This window comes from Camarhynchus parvulus, chromosome 1A, assembly GCF_901933205.1.
Source record: "Camarhynchus parvulus chromosome 1A, STF_HiC, whole genome shotgun sequence".
Classification (NCBI taxonomy): Eukaryota; Metazoa; Chordata; class Aves; order Passeriformes; family Thraupidae; genus Camarhynchus; species Camarhynchus parvulus.
This window is the reverse complement of record NC_044586.1, coordinates 18152349-18176017: the sequence shown is the minus strand read 5'-3', so window position 1 is coordinate 18176017 and position 23669 is coordinate 18152349. Positions and strand designations below refer to the sequence as shown.

Below are 23669 nucleotides of genomic sequence, written 5' to 3'. Positions count from 1 at the left end.
AGATGCTGTGATCCCCATCCACAAAATAATCCGTGAGCTGGAGAGCCAAAGGGTAGTCAGCAAGACTCACTCACCCTTCAACAGTCCCATCTGGCCTGTGCGCAAGTCTGACAAAGAATGGAGATTGACTGTAGACTACCGTGGCTTGAATAAAGTGACTCCACCGCTGAGCGCTGCTGTGCCGGACATGCTGGAGCTCCAGTACGAGCTGGAGTCCAAGGCAGCAAAGTGGTATGCCACTATAGACATTGCTAACGCATTTTTCTCCATTCCTTTGGCAGCAGAATGCAAGCCTCAGTTTGCTTTCACCTGGAGGGGCGTGCAGTACACCTGGAACCGACTGCCCCAGGGGTGGAAGCACAGTCCCACCATCTGCCATAGACTGATCCAGACTGCACTGGAAAAGGGTGAGGCTCCAGAACACTTGCAGTACATTGATGACATCATTGTGTGAAGAAACACGGCAATAGAAGTATTTGAGAAAGGAGAGAGGATCATCAAGATTCTGCTAGAAGCCGGCTTCGCTATCAAGAAGAGTAAAGTCAAGGGACCTGCCCGAGAGATCCAGTTCCTGAGAGTTAAGTGGCAAGACAGAAGGCGTCAGATTCCCACTGAAGTCATCAACAAAATCACCGCGATGTCTCCACCAACTAGCAAGAAAGAAACGCAAGCTTTTCTAGGTGCCATAAGTTTTTGGAAGATGCACATTCCCGAATACAGTCAGATTGTGAGCCCTCTTTACCTGGTCACTCGCAAGAAGAACGAGTTCCACTGGAGCCCAGAGAAGCAACAAGCCTTTGCCCAGATCAAGCAAGAGATCGCTCATGCAGTTGCCCTTGGCCCAGTCAAGACAAGACCAGAAGTGAAGAACGTGCTCTACTCTGCAGCCGGGAACCATAGCTTGTCCTAGAGCCTTTAGCAGAAAGCGCCTGGGGAGACTCGAGGCCGACCCCTAAGATTTTAGAGCCGAAGTTACAGAGGGTCTGAAGCCAACTACACTCCCACAGAGAAGGAAATCTTGGCTGCGTATGAAAGAGTCCAGGCTGCCTCAGAAGTGATTAGCACGGAAGCACAACTCCTCCTGGCACCCCGACTACCAGTACTGAAGTAGATGTTTAAAGAGAAGGTTCCCACCACCCACCACGCCACTGGCACTACATAGAGCAAGTAGATTGCTCTTATCACACAGCGCGCCCGTATTGGAAACCCGAATCGCCCTGGGATTCTGGAAATAATTACAAACTGGCCAGAAAGTGAGAACTTTAGTCTGACTGATGAAGAAGAACAAGAACCAGTGACACGGGCTGAAGAAGCTCCTCCATATAACCAGCTGCCCCCAGAAGAAATGCGCTACGCTCTTTTCACTGATAGTTCCTGTCGCATCGTGTAGAGATGAACCGGAAGTGGAAAGCAGCCGTATGGAGCCCCACACGACAAGTTGCACAAGCTACCGATGAAGAAAGTGGATCAAGCCAACTTGCTGAACTCAAAGCTGTTCAGCTAGCCCTGGACATTGCTGAGAGAGAGAAGTGGCCAAAGCTCTACCTTTACACTGATTCATGAATAGTAGCCAACACACTGTAGAGATAGCTAGAGAAGTGGAAAAAGGCCAACTGGCAGCGTAGGGGAAAACCGATCTGGGCTGCTGATGAATAGAAAGACATTGCCGCTCGGTTAGAGAAGCTACCTGTGAAAGTCCGTCATGTTGATGCCCATGTCCCCAAGAGTCGAGCTAATGAGGAACACCGAAACAATGAGCAAGTAGATCTAGCAGCAAAAATAGAGGTGTCAAAGATAGACTTAGATTGGCAACATAAAGGAGAGTTGTTCTTAGCTCGATGGGCCCATGATGCCTCAAGTCATCAGGGTAGAGATGCCACCTATAAGTGGGCACAAGACCGAAGAGTAGATCTAACCATAGACAGTATTTCTCAAGTTATCCATGACTGTGAGATGTGCGCTGCCATCAAACAGGCCAAGCGAGTGAAGCCCCTCTAGTATGGTGAGCGGTAGTCCAAGTACAAGTATGGGGAGGCCTGGCAGATTGACTACATCACACTGCCTCAGACACGCCAAAGCAAGCGCTACGTGCTGACCATGGTGGAAGCCACCACTGGATGGTTAGAGACCCACCCTGTGCCTCATGCCACTGCCAGGAACACCATCCTTGGCCTGGAAAAGCAAATCTTGTGGAGACATGGCACCCCTGAGAGAATTGAGTCAGATAATGGGACTCATTTCAAGAATGGCCTTATCAACACCTGGGCCAGGGAACATGGCATTGAATGGATATATCATATCCCTTATCATGCACCAGCTGCCGGGAAAGTTGAACGGTGCAATAGACTACTTAAAACTACACTGAAAGCACTCGGAGGGGGGACTTTTAGAAATTGGGAAATGAACCTAGCAAAAGCCACCTAGATAGTCAACACCAGAAAGTCCATAAATCGAGCTGGTCCTGCCCAGTCTGAACCACTGCACACAGTAGATAAAGTCCCTGTTGTACACATGAAAAGTATTTTAAGAAAGACTGTTTAGATTACTCCCACCTCAAGCAAAGATAAACCCGTCCGCGGAATTGTTTTTGCTCAAAGACCTGGTTGCACTTAGTAGGTAATGCAGAAAGATAGAGAAAGCCGTTGTGTACCACAGGGAAACCTAGTCTTAAGTGAAGACTGTGTGTAAGGTTTGGGTTTTGAGTTTTTGTTTTTGGTTTTTTTTTTTTTTTGTGATACAGATAGAAATAGGAAAAGGGGTAGATAATGTTGAAGATTGCATGCAAGATGTTTTCCATTACCATCTGTATGGCTGATTACCTTGTCAAGTGAGCAGTTTGCCTTATCTCTCTCTTTGAATGACCACATTCACACCTTCCTCGGGAGGGGACCTCCGCTGATAACAGACTATTGAATATCGGTGCATGACAGATAAGAACTATAACATCCCATTGTGAGACGCTCCGCCCAGAAGGAGGAGCCAAGCACTGCTACCCCATATACTCCGAGATTCTGAAATGGCAGTTTCAGTTTATTTCTCCACGAGATTCCCCAGAGGAACAGCAGCTACCTTTTCCTCCTGGATCTTCAGAAGAAGACTACATCCTTCTCTACAGAACCCCCTTGCTCCAACAGAACCACACCTGATACTTCAGAGGACTGCAGCCACATTTTCAATCGGACTGCCACCAACACCCTGACCAACAGGGTGTCAGGTTGGGTTTCTGACTCTGTCAGTGTTGTTCCAGTGGACTGTATTGTTTATTTTATTCTTTTTATTTCTTCCCTATTAAAGAACTGTTATTGCCTGCTCCCATATCTTTGCCTGAGAGCCCCTTAATTTAAAATTGTAGCAATTCGGAGGTGTCGGGAAGGGTTTACATTCTCAATTTCAAGGGAGGCTCCTGCCTTCCTTAGCAGACTCCTGTCTTTCCAAACCAAGACAATGTCTTCTCCTGAAAAAATACTTTATAAAGCTGTGGGCTACACTGCAAGAATTAAGACTTCTGCTGACAGCTGGGAGGAGTAGGTCTTAGGAATAAGGGAGAGAAAAGGCAGTGGTACCTTTCACAATTTTTTCTTTTAGTTAGGGCCTAACTCTGTCTCACTGTTTATCTCCTTCTACTGCATCTGACTCCAAAGGTGAGTCAAAAGGGGAAATCATCCCATCAACAGCATCATCATGAACATGCACAAGCAAGTCACAGTGTGAAATTGTTCTGCCAGGAGCCTGAGAACACTCTGGCAGGATAGTGTGCAATTTTCCAAGTTGGTCCCAACTGACACCTCAAAATGATTCACATTAAATGACATCAGAACTCATCTCATTGGGAAAAAAAACCACACAGTTTATCAGCAGCTCACACTACAGGAAAATAAAACCACACCACCATTGTCTCACTTTCTAACCCCCAGACACCTCCTGGGGCAAAATTCTTTGAGATATCCTTGAGAAAATCCAGCAATATGCTGGTCTTTCCACCTATCTTTTCAAGTCAGGACAGGGTGATGCTTGATGCCCTTTCCTCAAACTATTAAAGTATCATAAAGTGAGCTAAAGCTAGCATTTAACTTCTGTTTTGTTTGAAAATTCCTACCACCTCCTTCCCATTAAGCTTACATGCACACTGCATGCACTGTCAGTCCTTGATACTGAAAAGGAATTAAATCACCACACACGAGGGACATGTGGCAGGTGTGCTCTCTCCTGGTCAATGCCAGTCCATAAAGACATTATGTATAGCAAATAATGGCCAAATGAAACACCTGGCAGGTGTCACCATAATAAACAGGCATCACCAAAGCAGCAACCTTTCAACCAGAGTACTCCATGCCAGACAGAAAAGCAGTAGCTAATGCTCTCTTTCTCTCTCACAAGAAGAGAAATCATAATTTCCACCCAAGGGAGCTGCAGCAGCAGAAGTGTGGATTTAAAACCCTAAAGCTCCACAACTGCTTCAGTCTAACACTAATTTTACTTTCATAACCTTACAGAACCCAAGTACTTTAAACATTTTCCATTCCAGCTTAAGTGCAAGAACAACTGCTACTGTGCCCTTGAAATAAAAACCCACATTTGTTGCAAACACATTTTGAGGCTCTGTATATCTGTTAAATACAAGAGGCAAGATCCTGACTAGGAAAAGAGCAAAGGATTTCAACTATGTATTCAAATCACAGCAAAGTTTCTGGGTTTCAAACTGCACTGCTTAATTACTTTTACCTAAAATAAAAACCTAAAAAGCCTCCACTTTTCAGGTAAAATTCACTTGAATATAAATGCAGCAAGAGCTCAATCATGGTAGTGCAATGGCTGCCAAGACCAAAATGTGGGCTCCTGGTCTCTGAGGAAAGTGAGATCAAGACAGGACAAAACCTAAGGAAAAGGAAACACAAGTCACCTTCTGTCACGTTGCTGGAAGCAGCTGATGAACTGAGGCAATTCTGTCTTGAGGTTAAAAGTCCGAGGCAACCACCTGGGCCCATCTGGTCCTCCAGCTCGTCTAGCAATGGATGCCAGGCAGTCTTTGACAGTCAGGAGGTTCTCACATGGGAACTGATTCACCATTACCTCAGGCCTCTCCTCACTTAGCTTCCTACAATGCAAACACGTGCTTGGTGAAGGGGGAAGGCTGGGGAGGCCTTTGGGAACACAGGTTTTTATAGCAAAGAAATTTACAAAGTATTATCAGGGGAATAATGAATCCTATAATTAATTAACCTATAATCTTTGAAGTGTGAGAAGTTGTAGAGGATGTCTGCCTCTCCCTCGTTGTCTGTGAATACAAAACGGGGATGTGTCAGGTTGTTGAGAACTTGAGGAATGTCTGTGAAAACCCTAGAAGAAAGAAGCACACAAAAGAAGAAAAATGTCAGTTTAGTTCCTGAAACTGATCAACTAATGCTTGAATAGAAAAAAAACTTTTATGTTTTTCCTGTATACACTCTCTGTGACAATCTCTTCTTGATTCACAAAAACAACTTAAATTGAAGTGGGATAGATAAAAACCTTGTGAGAGATTACCTAAAAATTATCTATTTTGAGATAGTAATATCAAAGGTAGTTTAGCTCTGACAGCTTCATAAAAATAACAGTTCAGAAGATGATGACTAAATCCCTGACACAGAAGCAGTAACATGAATTCACTGTTCTACATGAAATATCCAGAAATGAGAGTGGCCTTGTGAATGCCTGCACTCCTGAAAGAGCTCGAAAAATCAACTTGCTCTCATCCACATGAAAGAAAGTCATAGGAAATCTTGTCAGCTTAATTCTGTAGCTTCAGAAGATTATTTTTGCTTGTTCAGAACTATAAATAACCCAAGCACATGAAATTAGGTACATTAGGTATATGCTGGGAATACAGAAAATTTTGAGGCTTGATACAAATTCCCTCTCAACCCCATTTAAAATCACACAAAACACCAACCCAAACCTGACACACATTTCAGAATGTAACCAAGAATGAGGTAAATTGTTGTGTATCTTAGGGAATTTCCCTCTCACACAAAGCCAGTGACTTGGATGCTAAAATAAGCAGATAGAAATAATGGCTATTTTGATGACTTTATAGCTTTAAGTGAGGCCACATAATTCAGAATTCAGCATGTTAACTCAAAAAGCAAGACTGTTTTTTATATAATTCTCATGGTAAGGAAACATTTAAACAGAATAAAAAACCACTAATTTTTTCCATGAGAAACTACTCTATTCTTCCTTCTCTCCAGATCTATTCTTACCAGTTGTAGAACTTTCCTCTCCTCCTCCACTACTAACCAGTTGGAAAATATATTCCCCTGAGAGACGCTTCTCTAAAAAGATGAACTGCAGAAATAGACCAGTCACAGGGGGAAATAAAATCTTTAAAAAGCAAAGTATGTCAGGTGCTTTGCATAGCTCCATGTGTGAGACATTACAATATTTATACTATTTATGCTGAAGCCTATAACTGAGAGAGCTGACTTCACTCTGGATGAAGGGAATCAGCCTGTTGAAAGAAGCCACCAGTCCTTCCTCACTGTTCCAATAGAACAAAATTAGTATTTCCATTAGAGTCCCACTAGCATTTCTTCCTGCAATTTGTGGCTTCTTGGCTTCTCCTTGTAAGTCTGCACACAAGGGGAAAGTGTAATACCAAATGTACTGGATCCACTACAAGTGCTGCCAAACCACAAGCTCCCCTAAACATCCACTGGTTTGGAGCAACTGTTAGTCCCTGCTGGAGCCAAGAGGAAATCAAAGTGGTGACCTAAAGATAAAAGGCCAATTATATAATGCTGTAACAAAGTCCTGAAGCACCCAAAACCTCCACACAAATAAGCAAGAAAGAACACATGCAGCACAATTGAAGTTGTTCAGAAAATCCCGAACTGGTTCTTTACAAACACACCCTACAAGTCACCATCCTGCAAAGATCCAGTCCCAGAGCACTCAGGATTACATATTTGAAGACTTGCTTAAAATGCAGCACAAAAGAAATAGGGGAGCTCAATTTAGCTTTAAGTGCAAGAACATCATTGCAATAAGATGAGGGAGGTTAAGATTAGAGAGGAAATAAGGCCATTTCATTTTTTCTAAGGTAATACACTGATAATGCCACAAAAGATACAGAGAGGTAAGGAATGCACCAAGTCCCATTCTGGCTTTGGCAGAGGGCAGAACACCTCCACTGCAATCCTGTATTATCAGCCAAGCTATTTTGGACCTTTCAGTCCAGTATCAGTGACACACTGAACCAATGAAGCCAGCTAACCATGCCTCCCAAATGATGCATTTTTCCCCCTGGTCTCACTGAAGTCCTGGCAGGGATGCTATGAACTCTGGGATTAAAGATGACATTCAGTGAAGTGATACAAGTAAGATAAATATGTTTAGATGTTACTTAACTTTAAACTCAAAATATTTAGAGCTAAGAAACAGTTATGAGAATCAACTCCCACAGCACAGAGCTGACAAGACCAACAAAAAAAAAGAGCTGCCTCACAACAGCTCTTTGGACATTTTAAAACAGTAACTGATGTAGCGGAAAAGAAACATGAAAGAGAAGATCAAAAGAAACAGAGATGATCAAGCCCAACACCAACTGGAAAGACTTTCCCTAATGAATCTGTCTTTGAAGCATTTAGTTCTTTGATTCTTTTTTTCCATTCAGCAATGAGCACAGCTGGATAGAACAATCTCCCTAGGGCAGCAGTTACTATGCTACAAGACCTAATTAAACATATAAATTTGCTGTATCAAACTACTTGTACTCACTCCCCTGCTTTTCAGGGCTCAGGTTAAACATTTATTTGATCTTCCACTCTCTGTCTTAACTCTGCTTGGATACAGATGACTAAGAGTTTGTTCCAGGTTCTAAACTTTGCAACTTGAATTTCTTCTGAATCCCCTAAAGCAGCAGCAATCCACAAAGGAGAGCACAAACATTATTAACAGGTTACACCCATCTACCCAGCTCCACATGTTCCCATCTGTCTGCCCAGCGTGACAGCCCTAAAACCTTTAGAGAAAGCCAAGAGCACTGGAAGGCTGCAGCTCCCACTCAGTCATCTGGACTCTGAGATGCTGCTCTACCTGTGGAGGAACATTAGTACACAAAATTCAGAGCACGAGAAAGACCTTACAGCCTTTTGTCCAGATATGGACAAGATAAAGGAAAAGGGAGGGAAGCCTTTAAGAGTACGTTGACTGGGTATGGATTAAATTTCTTAGAAGAGAAGCAAGAAGAATTTCATGTGCTTCCCCCTCCTTCTCTGCCTAATGTGAGTGCCATTCATTTGAAATGTACGATACAAACTAAAGAGGTAAGTAGTGAAAAATATGTCAGTGTTTCCCAACACCCTAAGTCTTGCTTTCTGCCTCTATCAGAATGCATCTGCCTTTGACTCCTGTATCTGAGTACATCAGATGAAAAGTATCAGCTTTTGCTTATCCTCACAGTCATGCAACCAGAGATTTCAACTACAAATGAAACCTTGACTACTACTGGGCAAGTTAACAAATGTCTCTCCACAAGAAGTGACTTCTGATTCTCAGTAGTTCTTCTCAAGTAAACTTCATCTAGGGAGTAACAAATCAACACAAGAAGCTGGTGTGTGAGTACACTACCAAATACATTTTAGTGCAAATTTACCATTTAAGCAAATAGTTTCAAGCAAGAACTGTGATCCCAGTGTCAGACCACAAACACTCCAGAGTTCAACTCACAGCACATGCTAAGCAATGGTTTGCTCTTCTGGAATAAAACCAGTAACAAGGCAGCCTGGCCATGCAGCACCACTGGTTTTGCTCAAAAAAATCCCTTATCTTTGCAATATTCTTCCAGCTTTCTTCGGAAAAGGTTTCACAGCATACAGCTCATTTTTGTAGTAAACACATGTCCAATTTAAAACATCCCAAGTTTTTACAGGATTCCTGTTTGGTAATGCCATCTGAACAAGGGGAATAGTCTGTTATATTCACACAGCACAGAGCAACCCATACGGACATACATGCTATAATGCAGAAGACAACTCTTCAGTGTCTCTTCTACACCTTAAATCATTCTTAGTGAAAACAACTTAACTTGTGTAACTTAGTGTTAAAACATGACACAACTTTTCTTTCACCCAGAAGGTGGCACTTACTAAAAAAAAGAAACAAAAAACCAAACTAAGTTTTTTTTTTTTTAGAAATAATGTAAGCGACAATTTGTTCACTTTGAAGAATAAATCCAAGAGCAGTAACTAGTAAGTCAGAATTTTAGGCAAGTAGCTCCACATAAACCCACCTTTAACTTGCCTCTGTTGTTCAAAGATGGAAAAGGCTGCTCAGCCTGAACACACTGCAATTACTGCACATAATCGTGGTAAGAAAACATTTTGTTTGTGGATACGTACTTGAAAACTTTGTCTTTGGCATAAACTGGTGGATTTATCGCTACAGGAAGTTTTTCCTTGTTTTCTGCTAAAATTGCCTAGAAAACAGAAAACCACAAAAAGTTAATTCTAGGCAGAATGAAAGAGTCCATTGCATGTCTTACTCCATTCTCTTTAGTGCAAGTGAATTTCAGCAAAGTTACAATTCCATTACGTTGTGTACTATGTTGTTCAGGAAAAAAAAAATCAGTACAAGAACAGAGGCAGAAGGAAATCCTAACAGTAAAAAGGAATAAGAAATAAGGCTTCAAGACCAGGGCACATCAACACTGCTGAATGACTCTGAGAAATTCTTGTCTCCTAAACATGAAAAAAAAATCCTCAAATCACAGCCAACCATATGCAATAGAAGACAAAGTTGTTGTATTTCCAACAAAGTGGAAGACTGACCACTTAGTTGTGATACTTTGTTACAGATGACTAAAAAAAATTATAGGATGTTGGAAGCCAATTCTGCTCCTGTGAAAATGAGCAAAACGGTTTTGCAGTCTTCAGCAGTAACCATGCCTGCAATGTCTCTCTCCATCCTGTACAGCCCCCCTCTGACTGCTAAAAGGAAATACACTTCTGCATCCCTGCTGATGCCCTGCAAAAGGAAGCAGCTCTCAGAAACTCTGGGACAGGAGAAGTACATCTTGAGAAAGAAAAGCAGCTGCTGCTCTGCAACAGTTCTTTGAATTCCAGCTGATCCAGACTGTCATAAATTGCAGTGTCCAGCCACATATGCACCTCCTTACCCTTAAGGTTGGTATAGCAATAAAATCCTGCATAAGTGGAAAGACAAACAAAACCACAACGGTAATCAAAGATCTTAGACATCACCTTCTGAAACAGACTGGGCAGGAACAAATACAAAAGAATGGTTGCAGTCCCTCCAGAAAAATAAAGGAGCCTGTACTTTTAAGGTGAGAAGATTACAATTCTCAGAACAGTACCAGAGGATGCATTACTGTGTTTTTTGCAGCTCAAACCCAGGCAGCTGTTGAAATCTCCCTAGTCCCATGAGATACCTCCTCCATCCCAGACATTTCATTAGAAGCTGCCTCCCCTGACACTGGTTTCTGCAATCAGTGCCCCATCACCACCCACAGTATCATCTAAGTTACAGCCTTTGTGGTCTGTGTTGGAAACCAGAATTAGATAACACAATAAAAAACAGGTATCAAAAAGTTAAGCCAAAATGTCACTGTGATAACTCTCTCACTATTTTACATACAATGAGAACTGTCAGCAACATGGTATCTCTTTCTAGCTGTATCACCTTTCTAGCTGTATCTAGCTGTATCTCTTTCTAGCTGTGTCACCTTTGGTGTACAGGGATGTGGCATGCCCTGAGCTACTCCTCACTGGTTTGTCACTAGCTGAGACTTTCTTTTACTCTAGAATGTCTAGCAGTAAACAAAAGCTCTGTTGGTTGGTTCTAGCATCAGTAGAGCTCTCATCTCCCCTCAACAGCTGAGTGGTAGAGACAGTTTAAAAAAAAAGCTACCTTGAAAAGATGTTTTTAAGGTAAAATGGTAAAGGAGGATTCTGGACTCATTTGCCACACAGTTCCTTAACTTGACCCGATCATACCAAAACAGAATTAAAACATGCAAAAGTTGCCTTCTCTGAGACCAAGGCAACTTTTGCCAAGAGAATACATATAAGACAAACTCTGGGTGCATTGCTGTTTCTCTGTTAATGCAAAGTACAGCTCTTCCAAAAATGCAAAATCACAACCAAACAATCTGCCTTAGGTTACAAGACAGCCTAGCTATTATGAGTGTACAACTTTACCTAGCAGAAGCAGGTTAACTTCACTTCTGACTGGATATTGTTATAACAAGCTGGATAGAGCATTTTCTGCCTCTCATCCACCATAAAGAAACACAGGGTTGAGGTTTAGAAGCTGTATTTTGAATGCTATTAGTAGCCAGTACAGCATCCTCATAGGTATCAGTTTACTCATTCTTCTAATAGGTCAATCTCATGTAGACATTGTTCATGACAAGGAGATTCCAAACATTCATTTCACATCCTTAAAATAGCCCAAATGTTTATTAGAAAGGAAACAAACTCAATCAGTACTTTAGAAGAGTGCCATCAACTTAAAAATGTTTCTGCTCCAATATTTATTAATTCTAAACCACAACATAGCCCAGAATCCAGTCTGAAAAATTAAAACTTCTCTTAAAATAATAAAACAAATCCTTCTGTAATTCAAGACTGAACAGCAATGCTACAATAACAAATTCAATCAATAAGCCTAACAGGCAATGTATCAAACATCTACCTGGAAGATGGATGCCTCATATGAAGTACCTTGTAGTGTGCTTATAAAAATAGCCATGCAATACAGCAATAAAATATTAAAACTTCTTTATGTTGCTCCAGTATTTAAAGACTTACATATTATGTATAAGACATTTCTTGTCTCACTGTGCTTTGAATTGTTTTTTTTTATTTTAATGGCTGTCCTTTGAATCAGTCTTTAAAAAGAAGCAAAATCAGAATTCTTGCAATGCTTTTCTAGACTCTGTTTCTTCTTAAAACAGATAAGATATGGAATTAACCTGTTAAAATCATACCTGGTAATGCTCATCTGGTGGCTCTGGAGTAGAAGAGCTGACATCCAACACTTCAGTAGGCACCCAGGGTAACAAAACACACTTCCTGATCAGGCGATCCGTCTCCCCGTGAGCGTAATCACGAGTGACTTCATCTGCACCAAAACCAGGAGAACCTTTAGGAACTGCCCTTCATTTCCCACTGAAAATCTTCAAATGACAGCTGCACAGTCAATACCACCACAACTTTTGTTATTTAAATGAAAAATTAGAGATAATTAATGAAACGTGATAAAAGAAGTATTATTTAGGATGTTTATCTTCTCCATGTGATTGAGGCAGAGGGTGGCCCCTAATTAAGATTACAGGAATAAATCATTGGCCTGGTGTTTCTCAACTTTCAGAGCCTGGCTTTCTGACTCAAAGCTACAAACACAGATTTTAAGGGATTTTTTTTATAATCCCTCAGATGACTGAATTTGCAGTTTCACTAAGGTAGTGATGCAAGATTTAAATTCTCTGTCAATAAAACAATAGCAACATTTTTGGACTGCTAAAAGGTCTGTATCCTAAAATACAGAAATATTAGACAGAGAGAACTTTTATATTTGACAGCGTTACAAGAATGCAGCCATTTTAGTCTTGAAACATTTGTTCTACTGTGAAATGTTCAATGACTTTGTAAGAACTGGCCCATTTTCTATTGCAAGCTTTAAAGAAAACCCCAGCTCTTCAGACACACACTCACCACCAGTTTCAAGGTCTCTCAAAGGCCAGAGAACCGTGTAAGCAATTTGTTGAGGCATATAAAACAGAGGTGCTGCTGCAAAACTTGGCTCGTCTGAATGCTGAATGCGTGATCCAAATTCATCCATGATGTACCAGACAGGAACCTTTTCCTCTGCAGTCTGTGTGAATAAACAGAGGGGGACATCTCGCACACATGGACTGCAGGAAAAGCTCCATGAGACAGAGGCACTGGCAGCACCCCTACACCACTTCTCAGATTCCTGCTTCAGCCTCCTCTTTCTTGTGCTACTGCTATTGCCTACCAGACCCACTTTCCCTGAACCAAACCAGCTGCTTAAGACAGCTAAACCAGCAGAAGGCTGCTTGGTAGGATTAGTTTTCCTTCAGTTTCTCTAAGAATCAATCAGCTAAAAAGTGTCTGAAGTTTAAGAGTGAAGGATAGCAACACTGCCACCTGCAACAACAGCTGGCTGCAAGTGTGGAGGCTGCATCGTCCAAGCACCCCTCCCTGCAACACTTGTCACGAAAAAATCCTGAATGAGAAAATAAACTTTAAACTGCTTGGTAGCACTAATGTGGCCTTTTTATGGAGGCAGAAATGGAGCAGAGAGAGTAGACTTGAGATATTTCCTAGAAAAGTGAACAGAAGACAAGTTCAGCTACAGGATGAATTGTCTTCTGGAAAATCACTTTTCAAGTAGTAATACAGATAATTCCATTTCACTTACAAGCTATTCATGACAAATTGAGAAACAAAGAGATAGGATAGAAAGACTCAGAGATACTGTTCAGATTTCCCTTTCATTTAAGGAAAAAGTCACACTGAATCCCCTTCTCAGGGATTTTTCAGACCTGATTCTACTGTGAGTTAAATTTGAGCTTAAATGATAAAGATGACCACTCCAGAGAACAATCTCAAGACCCTGAGCTAATAGGGGCAGTCTGACCATGCTCTAACTGCTCAGGGCTAGCCCTGCCCATTCCGCATAGGACTGAGGCCAAAGAATTCATCTTTCTCCTCTTTAATTCCAAAGACTCAAAAAAACATTGAAGCTCCAATGCAAATGGTCCAATAGGGTTTTCACCTGCACCCCAAGGGCTGTATTCCCTCAAAAATGGCATGTGTGCACTTGAAGTGTTTGAAGGCTCAAGATGTGTTTGCAAAGTGCTGAAGGACTACAGAGGGTAGGGTGACCAAATCTGATGTGGTCTTACCCACACACGCTAAAAGCAGCATCTGCTCTCCTTCCAATGAGAAAGAATGCCTGTAAGGATCCTTGCTAATATTCATGTATTGGAACATACCCACCCCAAATTTTTCAGCATCCCGTAAAGTCTTACCCCTTGAGAGAGCTGGTAGGTCTGGCTGTACTTCCACATTTCCTGCAGCACGTGCTCGATGCTGCCCTCGTCGGGGATCTCTCCGTGGAAGGGGATGCCCATGAGGTTGGCCATCCTGTGCAGCAGGCCGGGCACGTGGCGCAGCTGGTGCCGCGCGTGCTCCACGCGGAAGGTCCAGGCGTGGTCGACGAGGAACACGCTGCAGGAGAGTTGGGGTGGCATCACACCCCGGGCTGGGGTTACACCCAGGGCTCTCTCACACACAGACACATGCTCTGAACAAATGCTGCGTTTCCCTGGAGATGGTGTGATAGCTAATCTGCTCTTAGTCACCAAGTCACTCCCTGAGCACACACTGTGGCATTGCAGGAGCAACTTTCCAGCAGTAATTTACGCTCTGGTTTTGCTCTAGAAAGCTTATGGTGCATTAGTGAGCACTTCCATGAAAATGAGGAGCAGATAAAGAACAGGCACTCAGTTTATGAGCTTATTCCCTTTAAAAGCCAAGAACACAAATGCCTTCCCTTTTTATCACTATGAACTCTACTGCATCAACCTGACATTCTTGCCTTAACCAGGAAAACAATACACTGTTTTGAAAAATTACTTGAGGACCTTGTTAGCCACAGGGTTTGTGACATCTACTGTCACCTGTAAAGCCAGGTGGAGAAGTCTGATCATCTGAAGCCTGTATAGGCTATTAAAAGAAAATGAGCAGTAAGTTTTAATCATTTCCATTTGTTTTGGTTTTTTTTTTCTTTGGGTAGGGGTGGGGTGTGTCACCAAATTATTTTTAGAAAAAACTGCATTGCTTAAAAAAATTACAATCTAACCCAAAATAAAACCATACATATCTGGCACAGCTTCCCTTGACAAGTTTAACCCTTGCTTAGGCTGCATGACTTTTAGAAAAAAACAGTTTTTCAAACAGAAGGGTTCTTCACATTTTGGTGATATCATCTGACTGAACAATTAGAGAGAAAAATCTGAATTCTACTTGCTAGCAAAATCCCCACACCACACAAAATACCCTCCACAACACCTATATTGCAGAAAGCTAAAAACATGTTGGCTGTCACATAGGGCAAATATGGTTGAACAATTATTGTATCCCAGATTTCACACACACATGAAACCACACTTAATTTTAAAATTAAAGACTCCAGAGAATGCTAAGGTCAAGCTCTTTCAAAATGTTAGCAAACAGGTGTGTTGGTGTTCTGCTCCCACATTCAAACACCTGAATGCTGCAGAGAAGCCCAAGATTATCACAGGAGCTGGTTTTGAACTTGATAATTCAAGTGTATTCTCAGATTTAGAAAGGTGATTACTTAGGTTAAGGCAGGGGTATAAAGGCACATACCTATGAATCTTTGTTGGTTTTACTCATCAAGCTTAATTTAAATTTTTAGGTTTTGCATGTTTACCAAAGATGCAAAGATCTAAAAAGTATGAATGGTCTCACAGAAGTTTTACAGAACTGAGCAGAACTGGACTTCGATCTCCAGCAGAGATGACTTCACCTCACTGCTTTTTATTAATGTATGACAAATACCCTGTTCTATGTCTGAAACCAGTAAGAACACAAAAAAGCAGTACTATAATATAAAGTTGTTTCTTACACAACTTTATACTAGTCTTATACATGCCTCCTAGTCTTACATTCATGACAGATAAGCTGATTGTTAGCAAGAAAACAGTAATTTGATATATTCAATTCCACACACATGCACACAACCACTCTTGAATTATATTTCAGCCAACTGAAGGAAATGGAAGCCCACAGAATATTACTGTGAGTACTTTCTTGGCATGAGGTTTGTGGAGATCACAAGTATTTCTTTAGCTTTTTTTTTCCACTGGCACACAGTCTTGCAGATACAAAGGTTTGCTTTATTTCTGTAGAAATCACCTCAAGGTTGCCTTTTCCTTATTTTCTCTCTGAATTTACTAAAAACCAACTTCTAAGTATCTTCCTGCATGATTTAAAAAGGAACCACATTAAGATATTTGTGCTCCCAGTACCCTTTGCAAGGGGTGCTTCATAGCTATGTCTTAGAGGTGGAAAAGAGGATTTCTGAATAGGTTCCAACAAGTCTCAAAGCAAGTCACTATTATTTTAGGGGTTTCACACTAATCAAAGACTGAACAATATTTTCACAACTCACCTATTGGGATTAGAGGCTTGAAGTCCATTCTCATTTGTTACAATAACTTTGAAACAAGGTCCATTTCCAGGATTTGGTTTCTTTTTAAATTCTTCTTCCATTTCTTCATCAACTTCTTCCTCCTCATCCACCTCTTCTACTTGCATTATTCCAAAGTAGTCACCAGCATCAAATATCTGAGATGGAAAGTGCAGAAAATATCATGCAACTGGATAAGATAGAACTCTGATATGCACAATAAGACACCTGCAGACATTTCTTCCTTGTAATCTGATAAAAAATGGCATTTTTAACTTAAGAGATGAATGAAAAACAGTATTTATTCTTTCACATTTTAACAGAGCTGTTTGTTTGGGAAGTTTCTTTAGTCAATATTGGCAGGAAGCTTTGTTGGTTTCTTTGGCAGCAGCAGGTCTACTAATGATTGTCTATCAGCTTAATGCCTCATTAAGAATTTTAGAGGCTGAAAACAGAATACCCTTGCTCAACCTTTGCTAAAATCAGTAATTTAAGACCTGCAAAAGCGAGTGTTACCCAGGCTCCACCACCATACTAAAGTACATTAAGGTCCCTGAAGAAAAAGAGCTTTTCCCAATTGAGTTCTGAACCAGTTAAGAAATCTCAGCCTGCTTCTCTCTCTCTTCTTTCCCTATTAAAGGAACTATCAGTGCTCACTCACCCCCAGGTAAATTGGGAGATTCCTTATACTGCTATATATAAAATTAAGTTTCATACACTTATGTCTACTAAGGTGCTGAAAGAGGTTTGTTTACATTGTTGCCTACTCTGGATGCAACAACTCCATCTAGAACATACAGAAATGAGGGCAGTCACCATACAGGGCTCCCTTCCCAAACAGTGGGCTTGCATATCTGGCAGAACTAAGACCCTGCTGACAACTTCCATCATTTTAAAACGAACATATGCTTTTAGGAAGACAAAAATAGGTAAAGCCTCCAAAGACTGTTGAAATTATTTGAGAGAATTATTTTGCTAGAATCACTCACATACTATCTAATAAACAAGGCATGGGCAGACAGATCATTTGCCTCAATATAGTATGACTAAAAAGTAGCAGGAAAGGAGAAAGGTCTAAAGCGTGAGCTCTCAAGTTACTGGTTCAACACTCCAGACCTGCAATGGTTCAACACACAGCCTGCAATGCCACATCATTAAAAATCATTACTTCTATATATTGGCAACTTCTTAGCTGTAAAATGCCAGTGGCAGCAACAAGCTTTCATTTTTCAGGTGAGTGTTTCTATGGGACAATTATTTTTGCTAAGCCTCAACAGGAAGGTGATGAAATCAACTCCACAACTGTGAAGAAAGGGCACTTAGAAAAAGCAGACAGTAGCTCTAAGAGGGAGTGTCCACCATTACAGGGAGAAAGCCAGCAGGACAACAACAGCTACTTCTCATCTTAAGCCACAGTTCACAGATCAGATCCAAGTGGAGAAGTACCTGAAATTCCCTTCTGAGGAACACGGGATGGAATTTTCCTCTGGGATGGTGGAAGCCAAGGGGAAGGGGCCATGTTGGATAAAAAATCAAAGAATGTCTTTGGTTAGAAGGGCCCTTAAAAGATCATCTTGGTTCCATCCCTGCAGCCACAGGCAGGGATGCCTTCCAGATGCTAACAATAGCTAACAGCTATTAGCTGTTCTTAGCTAACAGCTTCTTAGCTAAATGCTAAGGAGATGCTAACAGTATGTTGGCTAATACATACATATGCATCTTTTTAGGGTGAAGAAAATTACTCTCCAAACAAACTTATTAGAGATTAAAACCACCCCTATTAAAAAAAAATCAGAAACTTAGTTTCTTTCACTTCAGCAGGTATCAAAATAGCAGTTCCAATTTATTTCTAGTTTTCAGTTGCTAGAAAAGGATAACATTACTCAGTAGTATGCAGTATCAAAACCTCTTGCTGTTCTAATAGTAGTCTCCAATGCTTTTTAAAGTCCCTGCAGGGTTGCCTTGAAAATTTGTAGTTATGGAAATTCATGGAGCTGCAGGCAGGTCCCAGCAAAAGGAAGAGCCCTTCCCTGTGCTCACAACTAATTTTTGTCAGATTGGCTCCCAGCTGGGTGAGCTCCATGGTCTGGTTTAGGGCACAAATGCTAATCCCAGCCCATGGCAGCCAGCAAAAGCAGCGTGCCAGGAAACACGTTCCACTCTTCCCTGAAGTGACACTTCAGGGCTCCTGCCTGGATCAAGGGCCATCCTCAACAACCTCATTAGCCAGCAAAGAAGCGACAGACAAGTGAGTGGGAGTCATCAGAAAATGAGAAGTGTAAGTGGGAGCCACTTGGCATGTGCTGCATCGTGGCACTGCGTGTGTTTTCCACACTTGGCTTTTGTCTTAAGGAGTTTGTGAGAGGGACAGGAGGCCAGCCAGTGGCTGACTCAGCTTCAGCCTCCCCTCAGGACAGGCTCCACCCGTTTACCAAAAACCCACAATGAATATCGAGTTCCTCCACAACACTAAGGGGAAGCTGCTGCGTTTATATTTTATTTTATTTTATTTGTACTAAATATCATCTCAAGACTGAAAAATGAAGGGATTCCAAATGCCCTAAGCCAAAGTTTTGGTCTTTCCCTCTGACAAATTACCAGATACACGAGGCTTTAGCAGCTGCATTTAACATAAAATCTCCACTTTTAATACCTTTACAGAATTATGCTTAATGAAAAATTTCTTCTAGAGAATTTATAACCACCTAAAAGTGAACTATGTGTATTCCTCACCCAAAGTAAATCACGCTTCTCACAGCAGCAGCAGCTCAAGACCACCTTAATCAGTGGCTTTTTGTGAGGGTTTTGTTGTTTTTTAAACTCATAATTGATAATACAAGCAGTTCAGAAGTTCACTGATGAGTTTGGCAGAAGCACCTCGTTGTCAGAGTGGATACACAGACAGTTTTGTGTCTCCTCTCTTCCTCCCTCCCTTTGAGCCAGGCTGTCACACTGAACCTATTAACACAGGAGCTCCATTAAGGGAATCTTAAGTAAGCTCCTTAGGCAAAAATCAGCTGGATAAGATCACACCACCAATCTGAAAAGCAATCTCTGGCTTGAAGCAGAACAGGGAGAGCTCACATTAAGTATTCCACCAGCGCAACCAATAACCTCTAGACAGCAAAAAGGTACCAACACATTCCAGTGGCACAACTGCTTGTGAGCAAAACATGTTTGGGCAAAATCCCTCCCTCTTAATGTTCAGGTAGAGTTCCAACCTAACCAAACCCAGCGAACCAGAGAACTTGATACCAAAGCAGGCACATGTCATGACAATTACCACACAGGCATCTCAAGCAAATTCTTTTAAGGCACACTGCAAAATGCTTTGAAGGCCACAGGTAACCTCTGAGCAACAGGCTGCCTTCCACTGCTCTGGAAAATAAAATCTAGCAGTATTATCATGCTGCATTCCTTCTAGTAATTAATTGAGAGCCTCCATTTCTAACTGGGATGAAACTCCAAGTAGTCTTTTGCCAGCAGCATCTGAGGGCTACAAAAATCTCCCTGCAATACAGAGAAGCCTGCAAAATAACTTAGTGTACGGCTGGAATAGAAAAAGAAAAGATTATTAATAAATTAGATGCAGGCACTGTATTTTCCAGGCTTATAAACATACTATACAGTTCATCCAAGAGCATAAGAATCATCCACTACACTAGAAACAGAATTCCAGCACTTATAATGAATGATTACACATGCATATATTTTATTTTTCAAGTTTCTGGCAGAAACACAAAAATAATTTCCTCCCAAGAGATGCTGAATGTTAAATGCAAAACGAATAACTAAAGGCATGTTTACCAATCTAGCAGTTACACCATGTTTTGAATGAGCAATCCAATTACATAATGCTCTCAGAAGGAAACCTGCTCCAGCAGATCCCAAGGTAAATTAAAAAACAAACCAAAACCAACCAAACCCTCCACTTCTCACAGGCTTTGGTGTACACAGTGGAGGGAGGGTGCATTCACTCTCTATGTTGAAATACGTGTGACAGTGTTGAATAACAGCTGCTTGGGCTGGGTTCTAGAGGTATTGATGCAAGAGATATTTTTATCTGTATTATAGATGCACATTTTTCAAGTTCTATGCTAGAAAGTTTTAATCTGTGCAGCAGGTTAGGACAAAGGAAAAATTCCTCCCATTTAACACATGTCACAAGGAAACTCATCCTATGTTCTACACTGCCCTGGGGTTTTGCCCCGAGTTATACTTTATTACCTAGATTCCCAAAACCATTTCACCCCTTCCCCTCACCTCCTTTTGTTTCTTTACTGCTGCTCCTCAAGCCACTCCGCATAGTCCAGTTCTAAGTAAGATCCTGTGACTCTGTCTCCACCTCCTCAAGAGGTTATCCCAGTCCACAGCACTCCTCATAGTAACTTTTCCTGGACACCCCAATTTTCTCCATATCCTTTTGCCCTACTTCTGGGCAAAAACCAGAAGCTGCAGCAGTAGAGACAAGCACTCTCAGCAGCTTGCTTTATCTTCCAAAGCTCACTGAAATAATTAAGTCTCTTTTTCCACACACACTGGGACATTTAGTATAGAAGAGCCTGCTTAGCCACTACTGCAAGTAAAATGAAGCAGCAGGAGCAGTCTGCTGCCTTAGGGCATGTGCTTTCTTCCTTCTGCCTTTCCTCATCCCAGCCTCCGTAAAAACATCAGCACCAGGGGTCTCTCCTCGCTCTATTGTCCTACCTTCTCAGTGTTACACCCTCCCAGCAAAGCTGCTAACAAGCAAGGATTTCAGCCACAGGTCACAAATCTCAAGCCTGCATTAGGTCACAGCACAGGTTCAGTTTGCTACCTCCAGCTTCACACTGGCATGTGGAAACATAAAGCTCTCAACTTTGGGTTTTCTTTATGCTCCCTTCTGTTCCATCCTCTTCCAGGACATCCCTTCTCATACCCTCCTACCTAAGCAGAGCAGCAGACATTCTGTGGTGGTGTTCCCAGGGGTCCCAGGATGAGGGAAGAGACGATAATGTTGACTCCATGTTTCAGAAGGCTTGATTTATTATTTTATTATATATATTATACTAAAACTATACTAAAAGAATAGAAGAAAGGATTTCATCAGAAGGCTAGCTAAGAATAGAAAAGGAATGATAACAAAGGCTTGTAACTGACCGAGACAGTCCAGACAGCTGGACTGTGATTGGCTATTCATTAGAAACAACCACATGAGACCAATCACAGATCCACCTGTTGCATTCCACAGCAGCAGATAATCATTGTTTACATTTTGTTTCTGAGGCCTCTTGGCTTCTCAGGAGAAAAAATCCTAAGGAAAGGATTTCTCATAAAACATGTCTGTGACAATGTTCCTGCTCCAAGTTCCTTGCATGAATACTTACTGAGGGGGGTGTAATTCCACAATGCTTGAGATAGTATATGCTTGAGATAGTATAGATTTTCAAGAATCTTCTCTATAATAAACACATATTCCTGTTATTAACACTACCACACAACAGACTGAAACCAGCAGGAACATAATCAGACCTTTCCTGGCTATAAACACTCATATCATGACTTGCAATGCTTTTCTCCTGTTCCTACTTCGGAGCTCAGATGGGGAAAAGAAGCACTAAGGTAATTACAAATCACTTTACCTCTACATGGGCGTTAAACTGCAGTTCTCTCACCTTTTCTACCATTCTATACTACCAGTTCAAACTTCTCACCCCATCTCACCCATTTCTTCACTGCTTGTCCTGCCTTCCAGCAAACCACCACTAGTTCCTTTCTCCAGTTACCAGATCTCTTTCTCTCCCCAGGACTAGAAATTCACCTCATTCATATCTTCTTCTCCAGGTCAACTCCTCCAGTCTCCCTCGAGCACTCTCAATTCTCTGGATGAAAGGTTTGGCTTACGTCTCTTTCCCGCCTCAGCTCCTTGTTCCTTTACTCCCACAAATCAAAGACAGCTTTCCTCATCACCGAGGCTGGGCTGCAGATGTGCAAACCCAAAAAAAAAAGTCTAAATACAACCCGTGTCTTTACAATCTGTTTACAATCACTCATTTTCTTGTCTTTCTCTTCCCTTTCTCAACACAAACCTCCAGGAAGCAAGCAGATGGTTGCTACAAAGGTGAAAAGGGATACTCCACCCTGCAGGGCGCCTGTGCCTCCACATTCCCTTCAGTTCAGGGCCAGGGGTCAGCTCCACCTGAAGAAAACTGCCCAAGCCAGGTAACTCATGCACACATGAGATGAGCCGGCTGAGCTCTGCACAGTTATAAGTGACTGACCACACAGCAGATCTCTGTGGAAGTGAACTGGAAAAAAAATTAAAAATCAGGCAAAAGCCAATGCAAACCATAATGGATTAAGATATGACAACATCCTGAGTCTAACACTACTACCGTTGCTGTTTTTTCTTAACTCTCATTAGCATAAAAAGCTGAAGGATTGAGGACACTGTCCTGCATTTGCCTGGGACAGAAATAACTTTTTTCTTTGAAGCTGGTAGAGTGCTGTGGTTTTTTCCATTCATCACCTCTCTCCAGCACTGTATCTCTAGTTACGAGGCTTTCCAAATGCTTCCAAACTTCACGCCGACAACAAAAAGACGAAATCAGATATGCACAATACACCTGACGTCTTTTACAGCCCCGAGCTGTAGTCTCGGTAACACAACCCGCGCCGTGCCTTTCCCGCTGTCCCCTGCTAATCAACACTGGGACTCTCCCTCTCTTCTTCGCCCAGGGCTGCAGGGGCTGCCCTCGGCACGGCTCTCCACGGCCATTCCCCGGCTCCCGCTCGCCCCACCTCGGGGCTGCTCCCTCAGCGCGGCTCTGCCCCGGCTCGGGGCTGCCCTCCGGGGCTGCTCCCTCAGCGCCGCTCTCCCGTGCGGGGCCGCCCCAGCGCCGCTCACCCACCTCTCCGCGCAGTTTGCGGCTCAGGCTCTCCCAGTATTGCGTGGGGACCCCCGATGCGCGGAGCGCGGCCCCATGCAGGGCCACGAAGGCCGCCACAGCCTGCTCGCCCTCTCCCGCCATGGCCGGGCCGGAACGCGCCGGGCGGGGCCGAGGGCGGGCGGGGAGGCGGGAGCGGCGCTCGGGGCGTTCCCGGAGCGTTCGCGGAGCCGCCGGGGGTTCGGCTCTGGAGCGCGGTAAGGGCCGTGGGCCCCGGGAGCGCCGGGACGGTTTCAGATGCCCTGGAGGAGAAGGGCCCGGAGGAGGCTTCAGTCTGCTGAGCAGATGCGGGTTCTGCTTCTCTTTGTTCTTCTTCTGCTCTTGAGCGTTAATGAAATTCACAGTGTTCTTGGTGCAGTGCTGGCCACAAGATGTTTTTTATTTCCCCGGTGTTTTAGGGACTCTTCTGGAAGGCCCCAGCCATTGCCCTTGAAGTGGGTTCTGGGTGGGGTGTGAGGCATGGCAGGCACTGATTGCTGGCCACAGCTGTGAGAATTGTTT

General features: G+C 42.5%; 1 protein-coding gene across 1 annotated transcript in view; it reads right to left on the bottom strand.

Moving 5' to 3' along the window:
* Positions 1-23304, bottom strand: part of TTLL12 (tubulin tyrosine ligase like 12) — a 32192-nt gene extending 8888 nt beyond the window's left edge. Inside the window, exons 1-8 of the mRNA XM_030960644.1 lie at positions 23133-23304; positions 16225-16400; positions 14057-14255; positions 12714-12873; positions 11987-12120; positions 9378-9454; positions 5221-5337; positions 4901-5095 (exon numbers count right to left, since the gene is read on the bottom strand). Of these exons, the coding sequence (XP_030816504.1) occupies positions 4901-5095; positions 5221-5337; positions 9378-9454; positions 11987-12120; positions 12714-12873; positions 14057-14255; positions 16225-16400; positions 23133-23252 (1178 nt within the window). The 5' untranslated portion in view covers positions 23253-23304. The remainder of the gene's footprint in view (positions 1-4900; positions 5096-5220; positions 5338-9377; positions 9455-11986; positions 12121-12713; positions 12874-14056; positions 14256-16224; positions 16401-23132) is intronic.
* Between the last annotated feature and the right edge of the window lie 365 nt (positions 23305-23669).